A 20689-nucleotide genomic window follows, 5' to 3' on the forward strand; every position below is an offset into this window, starting at 1 on the left:
CCTAGAGACACCTAATACACTACTGAAGAGACATGAACACACGCTGACCGAAGCATCACTTTCCAGCAGTATGACAGGATTCTGCATCACATATAGATACAATTAATGGAATTACCAAAGAAACCAAAACAAACCCACAACAACCAGTCATATTTACTGATACAGTGACCACAATGCAATCAAAAACACAAATAGCACATGTGTCACCACGCACACAAAAAGGCACAGACCCAACAATTCCCCCAAGAGCAAGAATGTGGTGCAACAGTGGACCTTTCTCTCACACACACATATATAATATGTTTGCACCGCAGGGACTGGGAAAGAGCATTTTGAGGGACTTTTTTAACTTAGAGTCAGTACTCTCCCAGCACAAGAGGAACTTTGTACAATAATTGGTCCAGACATCAGTGTACATCTCTGATCAATCACGTGAGCCATGCAACACCGGCAACTGACATTTTAAACATCTAGCTAACTACTCTGCCGAAAGAGTATACTAATGCTTCATCCACACACTCTTCTCACAGCATAGAAAGCACATTGCTTTGTGCTAAGCTATGCTAAACCTTCCAGTTTCTTTAACATACAGAGATGTGTCCAAACTACATCAATTATTAACAAAAGGGAATTATCATTTTAGTTCCTGGAGATGTTCTCCTTTAAAACTTCCTACACAAATATCTCCTTTTTGTTCATCAGTGTTTGTACCTGAGAGTGTCCAGTCTCCAGAGAGGATCCTCAAGTCCTGCTGACAGTAGCTTCACTCCTGAGTTTCCTGGATGATTGTAGCTCAGGTCCAGCTCTCTCAGATGGGAGGGGTTTGAGCTCAGCGCTGAGACCAGAGAAGAACAGCCTTCCTCTGAGATCAGACAGCCTGACAGACTGCAAATACACAGAACAACACAGAGGAACCCTCTGTCAACACGCGGAGCCATGTGTTTGTTATATGTTACAAGCATACAATACAATAGGAGAGAATCCTTATCCAGAGTATTATCTCCTATTGTATTGTATGGATATTGAAAAATCACCCCTAAAAATAAATTGAGGAAGTGGAAAAATCCTTGGTAAGCAACAGGTAGACCTGTACCAACTATATTTGACCAGACTGGCAGAGAAGGCCGACAAGGTTTGCTGGGATACAACCCATCCACTTTCAGTGGAGTTCAAGCTGATCCCCTCTAGTCATAAATATAGACACCCTAAAATCAGAACCAACGAGCTAAACACTTATTCATTCCCATGGCAATAACCCAATTAAATAAGACGTGGGGAGGGGTCTGACTGGAGGAATATATGTGAAGTACTGTGCAGTAGTTTCATTTATTTATGACATTAGGCCTTTTAGGGAAGTGCAACATACTTCTTTTTATTGTATTGTTTTTATTCATGTGTGTATGTATGTGTTAGATAATGCTGTAGATGTCTGGTTCAATGTTTGTTTTGTGGTTATGTGTCAATATGCCCGTACTCTACAACAAATTGCCTCTTGGGGACATTAAAGTGTTCTAAGTCTAAGTCTGTTTGTTTCTTGTCCAGGTACATTTTGGTCCAGATTTAGAATACACCTTTAAAATCATCTGTGGTATTTAATTATTTAACAACAAAAGTAAACAATGAAAAAACCTTCATGTAAAGTAATTCTCTGAGTCCCGCTAACTACTGCCGAAGTTTGATCGTATCAACAGACACAAAGCTACATGTCAGCTGTTTTATCAACTAAAGTTAATCACAGTTTAAATGGTCATCAGTTGAATGGGTTAATGATTCCTGACCTGAGGGTCTCCAGTGTGCAGTGTGGACTCTTCAGTCCATCAGAGATCAGCTTCCCTCCTGAATCCTGCAGGTTGTTGTTACTCAGGTCCAGCTCTCTCAGAGTAGAGGACTGGGAGCTGAGAACTGAGGACAGAGCTTCATAGCTTCTCTCTGACAGATTACAGCCACTCAGTCTGGAGAGACAATAGGAAGGAAAGATATTTATATTTAACTCCTGTTGAAAGATATCAGAGTATTTATTGAAGAATTAATCACACTTACAAATAGGGCTTTGATTCCGAACTACGTTATTCAAGTATTTAAAGGAACACGCCGACTTATTGGGAATTTAGCTTATTCACCGTAACCCCCAGAGTTAGACAAGTCGATACATACCCTTCTCATCTCCGTGCGTGCTGTAACGCTGTCTGACGGCTGGAGCGGCAGCAGGCCAGCACATAACATGCAGGTGGCTGGTTCCAGTAATCCTACTGCTCCGAATAAGTGACAAAATAACGCCAACATGTTCCTATTTACATGTTGTGATTTGTAGAGTGACAGTGTGTACAAAAAACAACGTAACATGAGACACAGCCATGTAGAGTGATTTGCTTTGCAGCAAGCCTGTCTCACTCCGCCCAAGTAGTAGAATGAATATAGTTCCGGGTTTGTTTACGGTTAGAAGACAGTGGTGTCTCATGTTATGTTGTTTTTTGTACACACTGTCACTCTACAAATCTCAACATGTAAATAGGAACATGTAGCTGTAGTTTTCCTCTTCCAGCCCATTCAGCTCTCTCAAGGTGAATGGAAATGTGAACTGGATGTCGTGGTTGGCTTTGTCTTCAGCCCAGTCCAGAGTGAACTTCTGTGTTAAGACTGTTTTCCCGATGCCAGCCACTCCCTTTGTCATCACTGTCATTCATCACTTCCAGGTGGGGTTTTAAAGATGTCTTCTCGTCTGATTGTTGTTTCTGGTCTGTCTGGTTTCCTGGATGCTGTTTGAATCTGTCTGACCTCATGTTCATCATTGACCTCTGCAGCCCCTCCCTTTGTGATGTAGATCTCTGTGAAGATCTGATTCAGAAGGGTTGGGTTTCCTGCTTTAGCAATCCCCTCAAACACACACTGGAACTTCTTGTTTAGGTTAGATTTGAGTTTACGTTTACAAACTCCAGAATCTCTTCCTGAATGAACGCACAACAAATAAGATCAGTAAGTGATTTATCAAGAAACAGAAACATACTTTGACCATTCTCTGGAGACACTAGTACATGTCCCATTAGTCCAGCAAGTTAAATCTTTAGAGAAATCCTCTTACTGCTCTGCAGATGGTCAGCCAGCTTGTCCTGCTTCATTCTCCTCAGGAAGTGCAATGTGATCTTCAGAAATGCCTCTCTGCACCTCCTCTGCTCTTCATCCTCATCCTCATCCTCCCTCTGACTCTCTGAGCATTCTGGGTAATCTGGACTCAGAACCTTCTGGATCTTCTTCAGCTTCTTCTTCACAAAAGTGACAATGTCCAACTCCAGCAGCTGGAACAGAAGATTAAAAGATTGACACAATCAAACTGAGATCATGGAAGCAAACATCAGATACTTGTTGGACAGACTGACAATCCACTGATCTGAAAAGTGAAGCATGGAGATGATTGTGAACAGAATAGATGTAAAAGTAGTTGTTGTACATGTACAGACCATAAATATGGAGTCCAGGTGTGTTTGATGCTGCTGGGAAGACTGACCACTGGAAACCTCCGAGATCTCTTGGTCCACTCTGTGGAGGAATCAGGAAGAATTAGCTCACATCATGTCTGTCCACACAGAGACAAACACAGGGTAAAGGTCCTGTGACTAAAGTGTTGATTACAACATTTAATCAGATGGTTTCCCCTGATTTTAATTGTTGATTACAACATTGTAAACAAGGGCTACAACATGGTTGGCCTAAAGGACTCCTGAAGCAGCAGACTGGTCTGAGGAAGAGTGCTCTCTTTGCCCGGTCAGCTCCCAGATGACGTGTGTTTAGAAACGGTGAATATATGGGTGCCTGGGTGGCCTAGTGGTAGAGCCATCCATATATAGCGGCTCAGTTCTTGACGCGGAGGTCGTGCGTTTGATTCCGACCTGCCACACTTTCCTGCCTGTCACCCCCACCTCTCCCCTATCATGTCTATGCTGTCACTTATAAAGGCCTAAATACCAAGTAATAAGAAGAGGAGAATTTACAGCTCACAGCAACTTAATATGATCTAGTGTCTGACGGAAATGATGCCTATGTGAAATACTTCTAAAATACTACATCTATGAATCTCATTATATGGTACTGATAACTTACTTTCTGTCAGATGGATGTCTTTGTTTAAAATCAATTAAACCTTCCTTTGACCGGTCGCTCTTGAAGGACAAACAGCTGGGTTGGATTCTGAATCAAACAGATAAATGTGCATATCAAAAAATATTTTAACAAAGACAAAAAATGTTTTTATTTCAATTATTAGTGATGTTTATCAGTTTTAAATTCTTACCTAACCATCTGCAGATAGTCTAAAGTAAAAGCTGAAGCAGCATTGAATACTATTGATACGAACTGATACTTATACCAAATATAATAATACAGACAGACTCCCTGCTCCCTGAACTCAACACAATATGAAAATGAAAAAGTGAAAGACTTACGTACTTGACTGCTCTGATTGGAGGGTTTCTCACGCTGCAGCTGGACCTGGAAGACTTCTGGGACACCGAGACATCTTATCGTGTGTCGACTGAAACCTTTGTCTCTGACAGCAAAACAACAAACATGTTTCAGCTTCATCAGGAGGAGGAGGAACAGAAAGAATCCTGTAGAACCAGAAACACTGCGACAACAGAGATCACAGGAGCAGTAACTCTTTATAACAACCAGTAATGATGAACAGGAAATTAAACTTCAGTTAAAAGTTATTTTAACTGTTAACAAATAAGGACATGATGATTTATAATGTTACTGATTATTTGTAATGTTGTAATTTGTTATTTTAGAGAGAAAAACCAAAATAAAGAACAATCCAACTAACCCAAAGTCCCCAGTTTGTCTTCATCTCTGAGCTGGTGAGTGACGTCATGGCGCACTCTGGTGAAATCAGCAGGAACTACAAGCAGAGCTCCACCAAACATATTCACACATTAAAACATGTTTACAGATTTTAGTAGTTTTATTTCAGTTTTTATCGGACACACTCACCACACTTTTTATATTTCATTTTATTACATTTTATGTATTTATTTGGTAATGCTATATCCCTTTATTTTAATAATTTTTATTTTTTTACAGATAATTTTTTGGGGCTTTTTCCCCTTTATTTGAAAGTGACAATGGTAGACATGAAAGGGGGAGAGAGATGGGGGATCACACGCAGCAAAGAGTAACAGGTCGGATTCAAACCCGTGGGGCTGCAGGACTCAGCCTACAACTAGCTGACTGGGTGAGCTAGAGGCAGCCCCTTAATCATTTTTATTATATATACATATATTATTTTAATTAATTAATTATTTAAAAAAAGTGAATGCTTTTACTTTATGTTTTTTGCATGAAAATCTGAATGATATTAAACATTAAAAACTATATTTTTTATGAAAAATGTTCTGGACTTTGGACATACAGGAACAACAGACACTGTCGGGACACATACACTGATGCCACCTACAGGACACACACACACACACACACAGTCAAGAGCTTCAGAGAATGTAGGACCCAGTGCAGAGACCGCAGGCAGAATAGAGCTTGAATATTTAACAAAAGAGTGTCCAGAAAAACAGCAGGCAAATAAATCCAGGATGACGATGAAGTCCAAAACAGTTATCAGAGGAGTACCAGGACCCAAGAACCCAGTGACCAAACGGGTAGACTTTACACGCTAGCTCGTCGCTCGGACAGTCACGCTCGGAGACTTTTTTTTGGTGCTTTTTTTGAACTTGTCACTTTTTTTTGAACTTTTTGGTGCTTTTTTGTTTAAACGTTTTGGTGCTTTTTCCAGCATATTTTTTATAATTCTTTTATTTCTGCTTTTTACTACAGAGGAAATCCCCTTTATAAAAAAGAAGAATATTGAGTTTTATATATATATATATATATATATATATATATATATATACACACACACACTCACCTTAAAGATTATTAGGAACACCTGTTAGATTTCTCGTTAATGCAATTATCTAATCAACCAATCACATGGCAGCTTCTTCAATGCATTTAGGGGTGTGGTCCAGGTCTAGACAATCTCCTGAACTCCAAACTGAATGTCAGAATGGGAAAGAAAGGTGATCTAAGCAACTTTGAGTGTGGCATGGTTGTTGGTGTCAGACGGGCTGGTCTGAGTATTTCACAATCTGCTCAGTTACTGGGATTCTCACCCACAACCATTTCTAGGGTTTACAAAGAATGGTCTGAAGAAGGAAGAACATCCAGGATGCTGCAGTCCTGGGGGGTGAAAATGCCTTGTTGATGCTAGAGGTCAGAGGAGAATGGGCCGACTGATTCCAGCTGATAGAAGATCAACTTTGACTCAAATAACCACTTGTTACAACCGAGGTCTGCAGCAAAGCATTTGTGAAGCCACAACACAAACAATCTTGAGGCGGCTGGGCTACACCAGCAGAAGACCCCACCGGGTACCACTCATCTCCACTAAAAATAGGAAAAAGGGGCTACAATTTGCACAAGCTCACCAAAATTGGACAGTTGAAGACTGTAAAAATGTTGCCTGGTCTGATGAGTCTCGATTTCTGTTGAGACATTCAGATGGTAGAGTCAGAATTTGGCATAAACAGAATGAGAACATGGATCGGTGCCTTGTTACCACTGGGCAGGCTGCTGGTGGTGGTGGTGTAATGGTGTGGGGGATGTTTTCTTGGCACACTTTAGGCCCCTTAGTACCAATTGGGCATCGTTTAAATGCCACAGCCTACCTGAGCCTTGGTTCTGACCATGTCCATCCCTTTATGACCACCATGGACCATCCTCTGATGACTACTTCCAGCAGGATAATGCACCATGTCACAAAGCTCACATCATTTGAAATTGATTTCTTGAACATGACAATGAGTTCACTGTACTAAAATGGCCCCCACAGTCACCAGATCTCAACCCAATAGCACATCTTTGGGATGTGGTGGAACGGGAGCTTCGTGCCCTGGATGTGCATCCCCCAAATCTCCATCAACTGCAAGACCCTATCCTCTCAATATGGGCCAAAATTTCTAAAGAATGCTTCCAGCACCTTGTTGAATCAATGCCACAAAGAATTAAGGCAGTTCTGAAGGCAAAAGGGGGTCAAACACGGTATTAGTAGGGTGTTCCTAATAATCCTTTACGGGAGTTATATATATATAAAAATACTGTTCTACATAACCTAACCACAGACACACAGACAGACACAGATGCACACACAGAGACATAGACACAGATACACACGCACACAGAGCGCACAGAGGGCCTGAGTAACATTTCCAGGTAAACATACGTAAACTGTAATAATAACAATAAAAGGTTAAAGTTGTTTCATTGTGCAGATGTATTCCTGTTGTGTGTGACAACATTATGGGATGGATCCCTACAGAGATAGAGCTTTTAGTTAAAGAGTAAGATCCTTTTAGTTTAACATGAAACAGCCCCGAAATGACCATCACCAAACTCCACCTGACTCCATGTAAATAATCAGGACTTTGTGTGTATAGAGCCAGCATATCTCCACCAGACTCCATGTAAATAATCAGGACTTTTAGTGTGTATAGAGCCAGCATATCTCCACCAGACTCCATGTAAATAATCAGGACTTTTAGCGTGTATAGAGCCAGCATATTTCCACCAGACTCCATGTAAAAAATCAGAACTTTTAACGTGTATAGAGCCAGCATATTTCCACCAGACTCCATGTAAATAATCAGGACTTTTATCATCGTAAAACACACTTAATTCAAAGTGGACAGAAACTAAATAAAACTACCAAAAGCCGTCTTGGTTCATCTTTCCACTGTTCCAACAATCACCACTCTGGTTTGGTTGAAATAAACCCTTAATTCACCCATTTACATGTTGAGATATGCTGGCTCTATACACGCTAAAAGTCCTGATTATTTACATGGAGACTGGTGGAGTTTGGTGATGGTGATTTCGAGGCGGTTTCATGTTGAACTAAAAATGTCTCTCTCTGGCAATTATAGCTAAAAATAAAACAAAAAACACAGATGTGATCAGAAACAGAAATCCACTTGGTTTATTAAGAGCTTTAAGAAAGTTTTGTGTTCAAACGGACCATTGTGAGAAAAAAGAGCAACAAAAAAACGGTCAGACGGCTGTGTTCAGATCTGCCCAAATAAACCAGAGTCCAACACACAAAGTAGTGTTTCTTGTTCTTGAACTTCTTCACGATGTGACTGACGTGTACGACAGGATCATATATCCATTTGAATATGTAACTGTGATTAAAGATGCTTCAGACAGGAGTTTTTCAAGGTTTTGGTCGCCTTTTCAAGCGTCTTGCTGCCCGACTCACAGATTATATTGTGTCTATGAGAACTTTACAGAACAGACACGTGGTTATTAAAAGGAGAATACCGGTGGATTTCAACACATAGCTCTGTTGTGTGTAAATGTGGAGAGCTGTCAGTAGCGAGAAAAAGAAAAACAAATCGGTGCTACCTACACCGTGTTATCCTCCTGCTAGTGTTAGCACCCAGGAGGCTGAAACAGGGCAGGTTTTGAATGTGCTTTTAGCCTCTTAACACACACACACACACACACACACACACACACACACACACACACACACACACACACACACACACACACACACACACACACACACACACACACACACACACACACACACACACACACACACGAGAGGTCGTTACAAGAGCCTACCCATGTGACGTGATGGTACTGAAGCACTCGTCTTGCCGACTCAACACCAGAACTAAACAGAAATGAATTAACACAACTTTTATGCATTTCTGTCACATCTACTGCAGTCAGATTCACTGTCTTCACCCATGTGGAATGACTCCACATGGGTAGGCACTAGTAATGACATCTCCAACATGTTAAGAGGGTAAAAGCAGGTTTAAAACCTGCCCTGTTTCAGCCTCCTGGGAGCTAAGCGAGCTAGCAGGAGAATAACACAGTGTAGGCAGGCCCCTCATGCTCCATCCCAAGCCCAAGTTAGTGCCTCTATGGCTGGGAGTTGACCTCCAGGGCCCTCAGCCTCACCTCCCGTCCCCGTTTTCGTTTTTCTCGCTACTGACAGCACTCCAAATTTACAACCAACAGAGCTAAGTGTTGAAATCCACCGGGATTCTCCTTTAAGCTAGTCTCTACCCATAGATATATATGTCAGTATATATCTATCTCTATGGTCTTTACCTTCGCAGCGTCACCCAGATCGTTGGTCTGATTGGTTGAAGGACTATCCAATTACGCCCAGAGGCATTTGAGCGGCGTCCGTTGGTGATGCCCTCTTTGGAAATGGGCTGTGAATAAAGCTTCCCCAGACCCCCCCTCTCTCAGTTACAGCTGAGAAGGGTCTGGGGTCAGCCAGGCTAGCAGATCAGTGAAGACTCCCACCTCTATGGGTCTGTGACGTTGTGTTCGCCAACATCAAGCTGTGAGGAAAGTGTTGGGCGGATGAAGTCTCTGATGTTTCTGGAGGTTTACTTGAGATCAGATTATGGGATGTGGCCCGTTGAGTTTGACCCTCTCCCCCCCTGAGCATCTTCTGCAGTAGCGCCAACGCTCGTTTAGGTTAACCACTTTAGAAAGTGCAGATTAAAGTCATCTTATTGGTAGAGCTGCAACGATCAGTCGACAGAAAAATTATCGCCAACTATTTCATTCAATCGTTAAGTCACTTTTCATGCAAAAATGTCAGAAACGTCTGTTTTCATCCTCTCAGATATGAAGGTTTAGTTTGATATCAGATTCAAAAAACACAGCAGAGGTGACAGTTAGGGGCCAAAGAAACATTTAGGAAAGAGAAATTTAAAGAAAAAACGGCCAAAATGTTGATTAAAGGCCCAGACACACCAACCAGACGGCCGACCGTCGGCAGTAAAGCCAGTGGGACTGATCAGTAGGGCTGTCCTCGACAAAAGAAATTCTTAGTCGACTAACACTTATAGGATTTTGTCGACTAATCGATTAGTTGATTTAATTGACCGAGCTGTGTGCTTTGAGAGGTGGTTAAGACTAGAAAAGCACAATATAAATGTAGTTAATTAACCATCTTTAAAACTGAGTTTCTCCACAATTAATCCTGCAAAAGAACCACTTTAAATCTTATGTTTACCAGAAATGTGCTCAGAAGTTTCCTGAAATAAATAATTAAGCATGAATAAGCATAAAAAATGACTAATCGACTAAAGAAATCTTAGTCGACTAAGACCAAAACGACCGATTAGTCGACTAATCGACTAAGAGGTGGCAGCCCTACTGATCAGTCTCCCCGAGTTGGTCCAGAAAGTTCCTCAGAACACTGAAGAGACAAGCCCTAATAAGTCTCCATAACAGCAGGCGGCGCTAATCTGGATTGTCGCCCAAAAAATGAAAACCGGCAGCTGATTGGACGAACGCGTCACGTGGGTTTGGTTTCTCTGGAAATTCAAAGCAAGACTGTCATGGCGGCTCGTTCAGAATACGATCTCATATTGGACTAAAATAGTTCACCGAGACATGTTTCTGGAAATATTTGAAGAGAGAAATAGGCCGTGCGTCTCTGTGTGTGTGTGTGTGTCTCTCTGTGTGTGTGTGTCTCTGTGTGTATATCTGTGTGTGTGTGTGTCTGTGTGTGTGTCTCTGTGTGTGTGTGTGTGTGTGTGTGTGTGTGTGTGTGTGTGTGTGTGTGTGTGTGTGTGTGTCTCTCTGTGTGTGTGTGTTTCTCTGTGTGTTTTTGTGTGTATATGTGTGTGTGTGTGTGTGTGTGTGTGTGTGTGTGTGTGTGTGTGTCTCTGTGTGTATATCTGGGTTGTGTGTGCGTGCAGTTCCTGAATCTGTCTTCATTTCAGATCAACAAAGGTCAGTTTAAAAGATTTTCGTCACGTTTTGAGAGACTCTAGTCACGCTCATCCCGCTCCCCGTTTCCTGGTTAGCTCTCCACCAATCAGATGGGTCATTTGAGTCCGACTGCCCGCCCTGCCGATTATACAAGTCAAATCAGCCAAAATGAACGCCGACGGCCCCTCAGACGGACGACGGCACGGGACACACCGAACAGACTCGAGTCACCGACCTCGCCAGACTGTCAGACGGCCGATCGTCGGCTCGGTGTGTAGTCGGCTTAAAGGCTGATTTATGCTTCTGCGTCAACTCCACGCCGTAAACTCTTTAGTAGTTGGTTTTGGTTGCGCTTTTTCATTTTCCGACAATGGCGAGCGAAAGAGAGCAGCGAAGGTGGTCTGTAGGACCAGTGTACGAAGAGAGGCCAAAGACGCGCAAATTTCTTACGGTTGTTTGACCGCTGGAAAAGCTACACATGGGAAATGATGCATTAATCTGACCAATCACAGTCCTTGTGGTCTGCGTAGCCTCGACAAGAAGTTACAATTTCTTGGAGGTGCACATCGAGCGGCAGCAGAGGTGTCTGTGGGGGTACGCCGTCGATAGGGGGTGCACCAATCCAATATTAAGATCGGATATCGATCCCGATATTGACTAAATTGATCTGGGATCGGAAAAATGAACAGATCCACGGGCTGATCCAGTTTTGTTAGTTTTTTCCCCTCTGCCGCAGGTGTGTCGCATGCTGAAGAGTTGAGTGTACAAATAAATAAGAATTCAAAACATTACATCTGTTATTTTATCTTAGTTAGGAAAGTCTGGTATCTTCAGTCTCTTCCACATGGTGGAAAGAAGGTATAAGGTGAAAGGTATATTATTAATTCAACAACGGTATTGATCGGTATCGGGTATCGACAGATACAAAGCCCAGGCATCAGTATCGAGACTGAAAAAGTCGGATCGGTGCATCCCTAGCAGTCACCTTGACGCAGGAGCATAAATCAGCCGACAAAAAGGTTGAGAAAAGGCGACAAAAACATCAACAAACACAAAAAGGTACACAAAGAAAAAAATGGGAAAAGAAGCAACAAAAACAGCTGAAATCTTTCACAGGGCAGCAAATCAGTTAAAAACTGAATATATTTATGGTTTGGACCAACAGAAGAAAACATTTAAAGACATCAGCTTTGATTTTGAGGAACTTTGACCGAGATTTTTGGCTATTTTCTGACATTTTACATCCAAACCAACCAACTTCCTCCTGACTCCTGCACACTGGCTGCGTGGGCGTGTCCGTTTATATTATGGCTCCCATGGTAACAGGTCAGCTTACACACTGGCTGCGTGACGCGCTCGTAACAGGCACAAACTCGTGCATGCTAGAAATAGGACTGACGCCTATTTTTCACAAGCGTTCCCAGGCAAAATAGAATAGGAAAAGATCTTTATAGGTTGTATTGACACAAATACATACTAATAAATTACATGTTGATGTTTGAAAGTCTCAAGGTTTTGACATGAATGCAGATATATATGTGATTTTAAAAAATAATAATGATTAATTATCGATTTTCATATATTTCACTTGTCAATACAGACACGCTTCTGGTGTGCAAAAACAGAAAACGCCACGCAGCCGCCACGCAACAGAAACGCCACGCCACGCTCACGCCACCCAGCCAGCGTGCAGGAGGCCTAACGGAGGAAACAGACGGCCGACTCATCGGCGACGGTGACAGTAATAACCGTTAGTTGCAGCTCTACTTTTTGGTGTTCAAGTGCATAACATTTGTTCTCACATTTATGGCTTTATTTAGAGTAACAAAGGCGAGTGAATGCGGCGGCGACGGTCGGGTCTCCTATAGTCTCTTGGTGTGCTTGGCGTTGTAGTGGCTCCGCATGTCCTTCCTCAGGCGGAACTTCTCGCCGCAAACGCCGCAGATGTACAGGTGCACGTCCATGTGTTTCTCCAGCTGCTCGCCGCCGGGGAAGATCTGGAAACACACCTGGCAGATGGTTTCCCCGGCCGCCAGGTGGGAGATCATGTGGCGCACGTGGTCGTGTTTGAGGAAGGTTCCCTGGTCGCACACGGGGCAGACGTAGCGCGCCATGCCGCGGTGCATGTCGGTGTGCAGCCTCAGCTGCCGCTCGCGCAGGAACTGCTTCCCGCAGGTCTGGCAGCTGAACTGCTTCTCCTTGGTGTGCACCGTGTAGTGCTCGCGCAGGTGGCAGCGCTGGTAGAAGCCTTTGCCGCAGATGCTGCAGAAGTGTTTGCGGCGGTGGTCCGGTTCCCCGCCGGCGGCCGCGGTGCCGTCGTCCAACAGCGGCGGGCGGAAGAGTTCCTCGTGGCAGGATAAGGTGTGCTCCAGCGCCAGGCTCTCGCTCTGGAAGAGAGCGCCGCAGTGAGGGCACGCCAGGTCGGCCTCCTCCACGCCGTCAGCGCCCGAAGGATCCTCCGGCAGAGAGGCCTCGTCCTCGCCGGGAGAGTCCGACTCGCCTCCTGTTGATTGGAACAAACATTTTTATCAGATTCGGACATTAATCCGATCCAATCCTTTTTACTTGTATAGCACATTTAAAAAACAAAGGTTTACAAAGTGCTGAACAAGGGATAACACATAAAAACATAAACATATATATTTAATTAATCACCAGTTAACAGGTGAGACAGGGAACAGGTTAAACAGTCCCTCCAGAAAAACACAATTATGTGATCGCATAAATACTATTATTTTATTATTTTCAAATATGCCGCACTTTCGCTGCATAAACTGCCAATTTCCGCGCAAAATATGCGGGGCTTGCATGATTTCATAATCCCCGCATTTTCGTTGCAAAAAAAGTCCCATAATATATCTTAGCAGAAAGTTGAAGATGTTGTTTGGAACAGATTCAACCAGTTAACAGGTTAGACAGGTTAGACAGGAAACAGGTTAGACAGGAAACAGGTTAGACAGGAAACAGGTTAGACAGGAAACAGGTTAGACAGGAAACAGGTTAGACAGTCCCTCCAGAAAAACGCGATTATGCGATCACCGTTTTTCTCTTTTTCATCAAACTACAGTTTTTGCAAGTTCCCGCAATTTCATCGCATAAAATTGTATAAATATCCCGCATATTCCATCGCATTTTTTAAGAAAACGTGCCGCATAATCAAAGATTTTTGCGCCACTCGGCAGAAAAGGGAGAAATAAAAAAAAAAGAAAAAAAAGAGTCTGCCGCTGTCCGGAGCGACAGACGGAAAATATTTCAGTCAGAACCGAAATTTGCGTTCTAATCCGGTCCGAATACTACTGTTTGCGTAGGAACCGGTTCCGTGGTGGAACCTGGTTTCGGTACCCAACCCTAGTCCTCAGGCCACATGTCAAAGACCCTGAACCCTGAGTTGTTCCCTGGATGTGGAGCTGTCCACTGCTCTAATACTCAGGGTGGGTTAAATGCAGTAATAGAATTTCACTACTTGTGCATAGTATCCTGATCCATGTAGTAACTGGCCTTTATAATAACCATCTGCCTGTCTCTATGGTAATCTAACATAGGGGGGACTGATTTATGCTCGCTGTATTTTAAAGGAAGAACATTTATTTATTTACGATACATTATTCAGTCACAAAGAAAATTGGTGTCTTTAAAGATTGGATTTTCCTAATTTTTTTAATTAAGGAATTAAGATCAATTTCCAAAAGAGGATTTTTGTATTCCACTTTTTAGTCAACTTTAGCATGGGGTCATTAACTTATGCTGAGCACTGTATAACCCAGACAACATTTTAAAAATATAGTTATAATTTCCATTAAATTTTGGGTCTTTTATTAAATTTGAAAAGAATGTTTAAATGGTTTCAAAACCGTGTCCTGACTAAACGTTGACGCTCTGTGATCCTCTGGTCTTAGCTAATCTATTAGTCAAAATAATTCATAATTTCTGCTTTTTTTTTTTAACTAAATAAATTTGCTAAAATGTAAAATATAAATTAGGTTCATTGACCATGAATTGTAGGGGTGGTACGGTTCATGAAAAAACATCCGAACCGTTGCAAGTTATTTCAATTGATATTCTGTAATATTTCAATCTTCATGTGCTAAATAAACGAAAAGCTTGTTGAAACATCAATGTCTTCCCTCTTACTGTATCAAAATCTCAGCTAGCTTTCCTCAGAGATGGTCTTAATAATGTGCTTAAAGTCAAGTCAAATTCAGTTTGTGCATGATTCATAGGTGTAATTGGCATAGGACAAAAAAGCAGGAAAATATACGGCGCACCCAGTAATAGTACCGTTCTGATGGGTGATTTAGCAAATACAATTACACTTTATGTTGTTTATGTTGCAACAACTAATAAAGACCTAACTAAAGACCAGGGGTAAAATTGAGATTTGTTCTGTGGGGGAGCTCACCCTAGGGGTGTCCGGGGGTATGCCCCCCCGGGAAAAAATTTTGAAAAATAAACCATCAAATGGCACTTTCTGGAGAGTATTTTGCAAAGAAATGGAGAAATTGAGTCTTACAGGATATGTGCAAAACTGCAAGGTTAAGAGCCTATACTTGCATTTACATTACTGTTAATCAGTCATCACTTGACTACACACTGTATTACCTTGTTATGTCAACCTCCGACTAACGGTTACCTCAAGATAGTGATCTAGCGAGGATTATCCCTTCAGACCACAGTGGACTTCAGTGGACTCTCCATCCAAACTCCCGACTGGACCTTCGTCGGCCACGACTGACGGACTCTTTCAAATCCACGTACTCCCTGTCTCCTCCGATCACCTGGTAGCTCTGAGACACCTGGTCAGCTGTCGGCTAACGCCAGCTAGCTTCTGTTAGCTTCCACCGAGCCCAGCACATCTGTTCGCGCTGTGGAGGTCTTTTTCCCGGCTGTGAAATTCGTGGTGAAATTACGATTCCTAAGACCCGCCCTTCAATCACCTGATTTGTTCAGGTCTTATCCCCTGACCAATCGGCTTAGGTCAAATGCCTGCTAATGCGACCCGGTCATTATGTTTACCAGAACTATGCGCCACCCCCACCTTCCCAAAACGTTTTTTTGCGGATTTTCATGATTTACGAGTCTCATTTTCAGGTCGGAAAAGCCGGAATTCCGGATTTATCCGGAAGAATCACACCCCTGATGATTACATGATATAACTATATAATTATTTAATACTGTATCCTACATTGTGGATAATTAAGCTATATATATATATATATATATATATATATATATATATATATATATATATATATATATATATATATATATATAATATGCTGAAGTATATTTCTGGAGTTTTAAAGATTAAAAGAAAAAATAACAAGAACCGTACATAACCGAAAACCGTGACCCTAAAACCGTGATATGAACCCAACCGTGGGTTTTGTGAACCGGACCACCCCTAATGAATTGTACGTGCAGTCGCTTTTTGGGATGTCTGTTTTTTTGGGTCACATTTTTTAAAACTTTTTGTCGCTGAACTCTTTTTTTTTTCCAATAATATTTTGTATTATTTTGTATTTCATTAACTTTGAGAGTCTGTGATCCTCTGGTCTTTACTCATAGTCAAAATAATTCACAGTTTCTGCTATTTTTTTAACTTTGAAATTTGGTATTATGTCATTTAAATCAGGGTTTATTGATTATTATTATGAATTTAAAGAAGCATTGAGAAAAACATTTAAAAAAAAAAAAGATTAAGAGGTGGTTTTTTGCAGCGCGGCGGCTTCAGCGTCATTAAAAACACAGACTTTGTTTCATTTTTTTCTTTTTTGTCATTTTTTTCAAGGTTTCGGTCCTTTGTCGTTGGCCAATCAGGAACTGAGTTGCTGTTTCACCCTTTTGACGTTTTTATCAACAACAAAAAAGATTTTTTTATTTTATTTTTTTTAAATTGTTTTTTAGGTTTGATTTTTTTGATTTTGATTTTGATTTACTTTTTCAGAAAGAGAGACAGCAGTTTCACCTTCATTACAAACACACACTTTCAGTCTATTTCAGTTTTTCTTTTTTTTGTGTCACTTTTTTCAAGCTTTTTGTCGCTGAATCAATAATATTTTGTATAATTTGATTACCGTTTAGGGCTGGGCAAGATATCGATATTATATCGATATCGTGATATGAGACTAGATATCGTCTTTTTTTTTTGGAAATCGTAACATCGTAAATGGCTTAAGTGTCTTTTCCTGGTTTTAAAGGCTGCATGACAGTAAAGTGATGTACTTTTCTACTCTAGCTGTTCTATTATTTTTTTACCCAGACATTATGTCCACATTACTGATAATCATTTATCTTAAATCTAAGTGTGAAGATATTTTGTGAAAGCACCAATCGTCAACTCTAGAATATCGCCACAATAGGACTGGGCAATATATCAATATTATATCGATATCGTGATATGAGACTAGACATTGTCTTAGATTTTGCATATCGTGATATCATGATATGGCATAAGTGTCTTTTCCTGGTGTTAAAGGCTGCATGACAGTAAAGTGATGTCAGTTTCTGACCTCACCAGACTGGTGTAGCTCTTCTATTATTGGCTTTCCCCTCTTAGTCATTATATCCACATTACTGATGATTATTCATCTTAAATCTAAGTGTGAAGATATTTTGTTAAAAGCACCAATAGTCAACCCTATAATGTCGCCACAATATCAAAATCGAGGTATTAGGACGAGAATATCGCCATATCTGATTTTCTCCATATCGCCCAGCCCTATGACCGCTACATGACACCAGATGGCGTGCGTTCCCTACCTTGCGTTTCTCCGCAGCGTTCGGCGTGCTCCTGCAGCTGGCGTCCTTTGATCAGCACGCGGCCGCAGCGCCCGCACGCGCAGATGTTCCCCATGTGGTCCGACAGGTAGTGCGCCGACTTCTCCTCCTCCGTTAGCGGCGCGCCGCACAGTTCACACGGAGCGCAGCCGTCGGCGGCGTCCTGCTGCTCCGGCTTCTCCTCTTTGACTCTGCGCAGCTTCGCCGGGATCCCCGAGTCATCGGCGCTCGACACGTGGGCGTGGCTTCCGTCAAAAGGCTCGCCGATGCCGCCGCCGGCGTCCAGCCCCGACACGCCGGGCTCCGGCTCGCCGAAACGGTCGCGGCGGCGCTCTCTGGCGGCGTGATCGTGATCGCCCACGCGGACCATCTCGATGTCGGGGAACGCGTTTTCTTCTTCGGGCTCCGTCTTCACGCAGACGCTCCCGGGCTCGCCGTCTCGCTCCGACTCGTCCTCGCCCTTGCAGACGAGCCGCTGCTGCTCCTCCACGCTCTCCGAAGCCGAGCTCTCGGCTTTGCTGGAGTCGTGGTCGTGGTCGTTTTCGGCGCCGCCTCTCGGCCGGTGGAAGGCCTTCCGGTTGGTGCAGGTCAGGATGTGCTCGATCAACAGTTTCTCGCAGCTGAACACGAAGCCGCAGTCGTCGCACGTGTACGTGCGCCCGAAGCGCGGGCGCTCCTTCAGAGACGAGCCCCTGCCGCTCGGCCGCTTCCTCAAGTCGCACGGCACGTCCACGGCTCCGTCCGGCGCCAACGGCAATGGCAACGCCACGGGAGCCGCCGACAACAGAGGCGTGGCGGCTTCCTCGGGTCTGCTGGCGGCCGCTGAGACAGCCTGGCGTCCCACGCTGCTGCTCACGGCCTTCGGTTGACGCTCGGCATCGGGCGCCACCGCCGCTGTCCTCTGCTGCTCGTACATACGCACGCCGAACATCATCTTCCCCGTGGCGACCGCGCCGGCGCCGCCGGACGACGAGGACGAAGCCGAGGACGACGGCGTGATGTTGGCGCTGCGGATGTCTCGCAGGTCGTCCAGCGAGTCCGGGATGTAGTACATCTGCAGGGACGCCATGGACGCCTTCAGCTCCTCGAACTCGTAACCCCCGACAACGATGCGCCCGAGGTACATGAGCTGCAGGATGAGGTCGAAGCACTCGGCGCTGATCGCCATGTTGCTGAGGTCCAGGCGCCCGGCGCCGGCGCCCTGCTGCTCCCGGATGAACATCATGCGGAAGTAGGAGCTGCACGCCGCCAGCACGGCTTTGTGCGCGCGGAAGTAGATGTCGCCGATGGCGATGAGGCAGTCGCACAGGAAGCCCCACTCGCGCTGGTTGTTGAGCTGCTGGAGGACGTGGTCGCTGTGGCTCGGCCTCGCCATGGCCCTGGGGACGACAGAGGGACACTTTAGACTGTAACACACACTCTCTCTGACAACAGAGGGACACTTAAGACTGTAACACACCCTGTCTGACAGTAGAGGGACACTTTAGACTGTCTCTCTCTCTCTCTCTCTCTCTCTCTGACAAAAGAGGGACATTTTAGACTGTAACACACACTCTCTGACAGCAGAGGGACATTTTAGACTGTAACACACACTCTGACAGCAGAGGGACATGTTAGACTGTAACACACATTGTTTGACAACAGAGGGACATGTTAGACTGTAACACACATTGTTTGACAATAGAGGGACATGTTAGACTGTAACTCTCTCTCTGACAACAGAGAGACATTTTAGACTGTAACACACATTCTGACAACAGAGGGTCACTTTAGACTGTAACTCTCTGACAACAGAGGGACAATTTAGACTGTAACTCTCTCTCTGACAAAAGAGGGACACTTTAGACTGTAACTCTCTGACAACAGAGGGACACATTAGACTGTAACACTCTCTCTGACAACAGAGGGACACTTTAGACTGTAACACTGACAACAGAGGGACACATTAGACTGTAACACTCTCTCTGACAACAGAGGGACACTTTAGACTGTAACACTCTCTCTGACAACAGAGGGACACTTTAGACTGTAACACTCTTTCTGACAACAGAGGGACACTTTAGACTGTAACACTCTCTCTGACAACAGAGGGACATTGTAGACTGTAATATCACCTGTATATCAATCTAGGGTCACAATAAATCTTGGCCCGTCTAGTTGTTCACCAAACCAAAAAGACAGGAAGCTGTTTTCAGGGTAATTACTAAGGGTGTGACGAGATTAAAACGTGACGAGATTTCTCGTCGAGGTGAAGAGTTGTCTCGTGAGGCGATGTGATGTCAGCGTGATGGAGCGTGAAATTACTATAGAAGATCCCCCTGCCACTTTTTAAATCATCTGTGTGGCAACATTTTGGTTTTCCTGCGGAAATAATAAACGTCTAAAGAGCGACAGACAAGACGAACACGATATTTAAACGTAAGAAAAACATGCCGTACACCGCGGCTAACACGAGCACTACGCAGAAACACTTCCAGCACCACCACAGCTCTCTGCTAACTACTGCACCCGCCACGAAAACACTAAAAGGGCAAACAACTGTAGAAGCCTCCGCATCTCTGCCACCGGTAAGAGCCACGGCAGCACCGAGGGACATTGGCGCTTTCACTGCAGCTGATACGAGGCCGTTTTCTGTGGTGGAAAATGTCGGATTTCGGCGACTCCTCCACACACTGGAACCGAGGTACGTCATCCCATCACGCGCGCATTTAACTCGCACTGTAGTCCCAAACCTCTACAAAGAAGCCAAGGTCAAGGTCGTTACAGAGTCTGGAAGAGGCAGAAAGCATCGCCATTAAAAAAAAAATATCTCGTCTCGTTCTCGTGAACCCAATCTCGTGATGAGTCTCGTCTCGTGGAGTAAGCGACTCGTCACACCCCTAGTAACTACATCACGACACCCAAAAGCAGAATCTGACAGATTTGCCGACTGTGAGACTCAGAACTTCCCCCAGAACCAGAACCAGAGGGTTTACATATATAGGCCTCTGATTACATTTTAAAAATGTAATCAGAACGATTGTTTTGCGAAATTCTATGATAACCAAGGACCTTTTTGTGCTGACTTTTTCAGGCTTTATGTCGACCGAACGGTGTGAGCGTGGCGTGGCGTCTGCGT

General features: G+C 43.7%; 1 protein-coding gene, 1 long non-coding RNA gene and 1 pseudogene across 4 annotated transcripts in view; all 3 read right to left on the reverse strand.

The window, feature by feature from the left end:
• Positions 1-20689, reverse strand: part of LOC120546464 — a 275615-nt pseudogene that overhangs the window by 3657 nt on the left and 251269 nt on the right.
• Positions 3189-4573, reverse strand: LOC120546695. 2 transcript variants are annotated; one of them, XR_005636923.1, is made up of 4 exons: positions 4441-4573; positions 4096-4182; positions 3456-3534; positions 3189-3293 (listed from the first exon to the last, which is right to left on the reverse strand). It is a non-coding gene; the product is annotated as an uncharacterized LOC120546695 (long non-coding RNA). The 2 variants fall into 2 exon arrangements; XR_005636922.1 differs by lacking the exon at positions 3189-3293 and having other exon boundaries at positions 3392-3534.
• zbtb1 (zinc finger and BTB domain containing 1) overlaps positions 10829-20689 on the reverse strand; it is a 17706-nt gene continuing 7845 nt past the window's right edge. For both annotated transcript variants that reach the window (XM_039781742.1, XM_039781744.1), the window contains exons 2-3: positions 17554-18950; positions 10829-13297 (exon numbers count right to left, since the gene is read on the reverse strand). In XM_039781742.1, the coding sequence (XP_039637676.1) occupies positions 12657-13297; positions 17554-18946 (2034 nt within the window). In that variant the 5' untranslated portion in view covers positions 18947-18950 and the 3' untranslated portion in view covers positions 10829-12656. The remainder of the gene's footprint in view (positions 13298-17553; positions 18951-20689) is intronic.

This window comes from Perca fluviatilis, chromosome 18, assembly GCF_010015445.1.
Source record: "Perca fluviatilis chromosome 18, GENO_Pfluv_1.0, whole genome shotgun sequence".
NCBI lineage: Eukaryota > Metazoa > Chordata > Actinopteri > Perciformes > Percidae > Perca > Perca fluviatilis.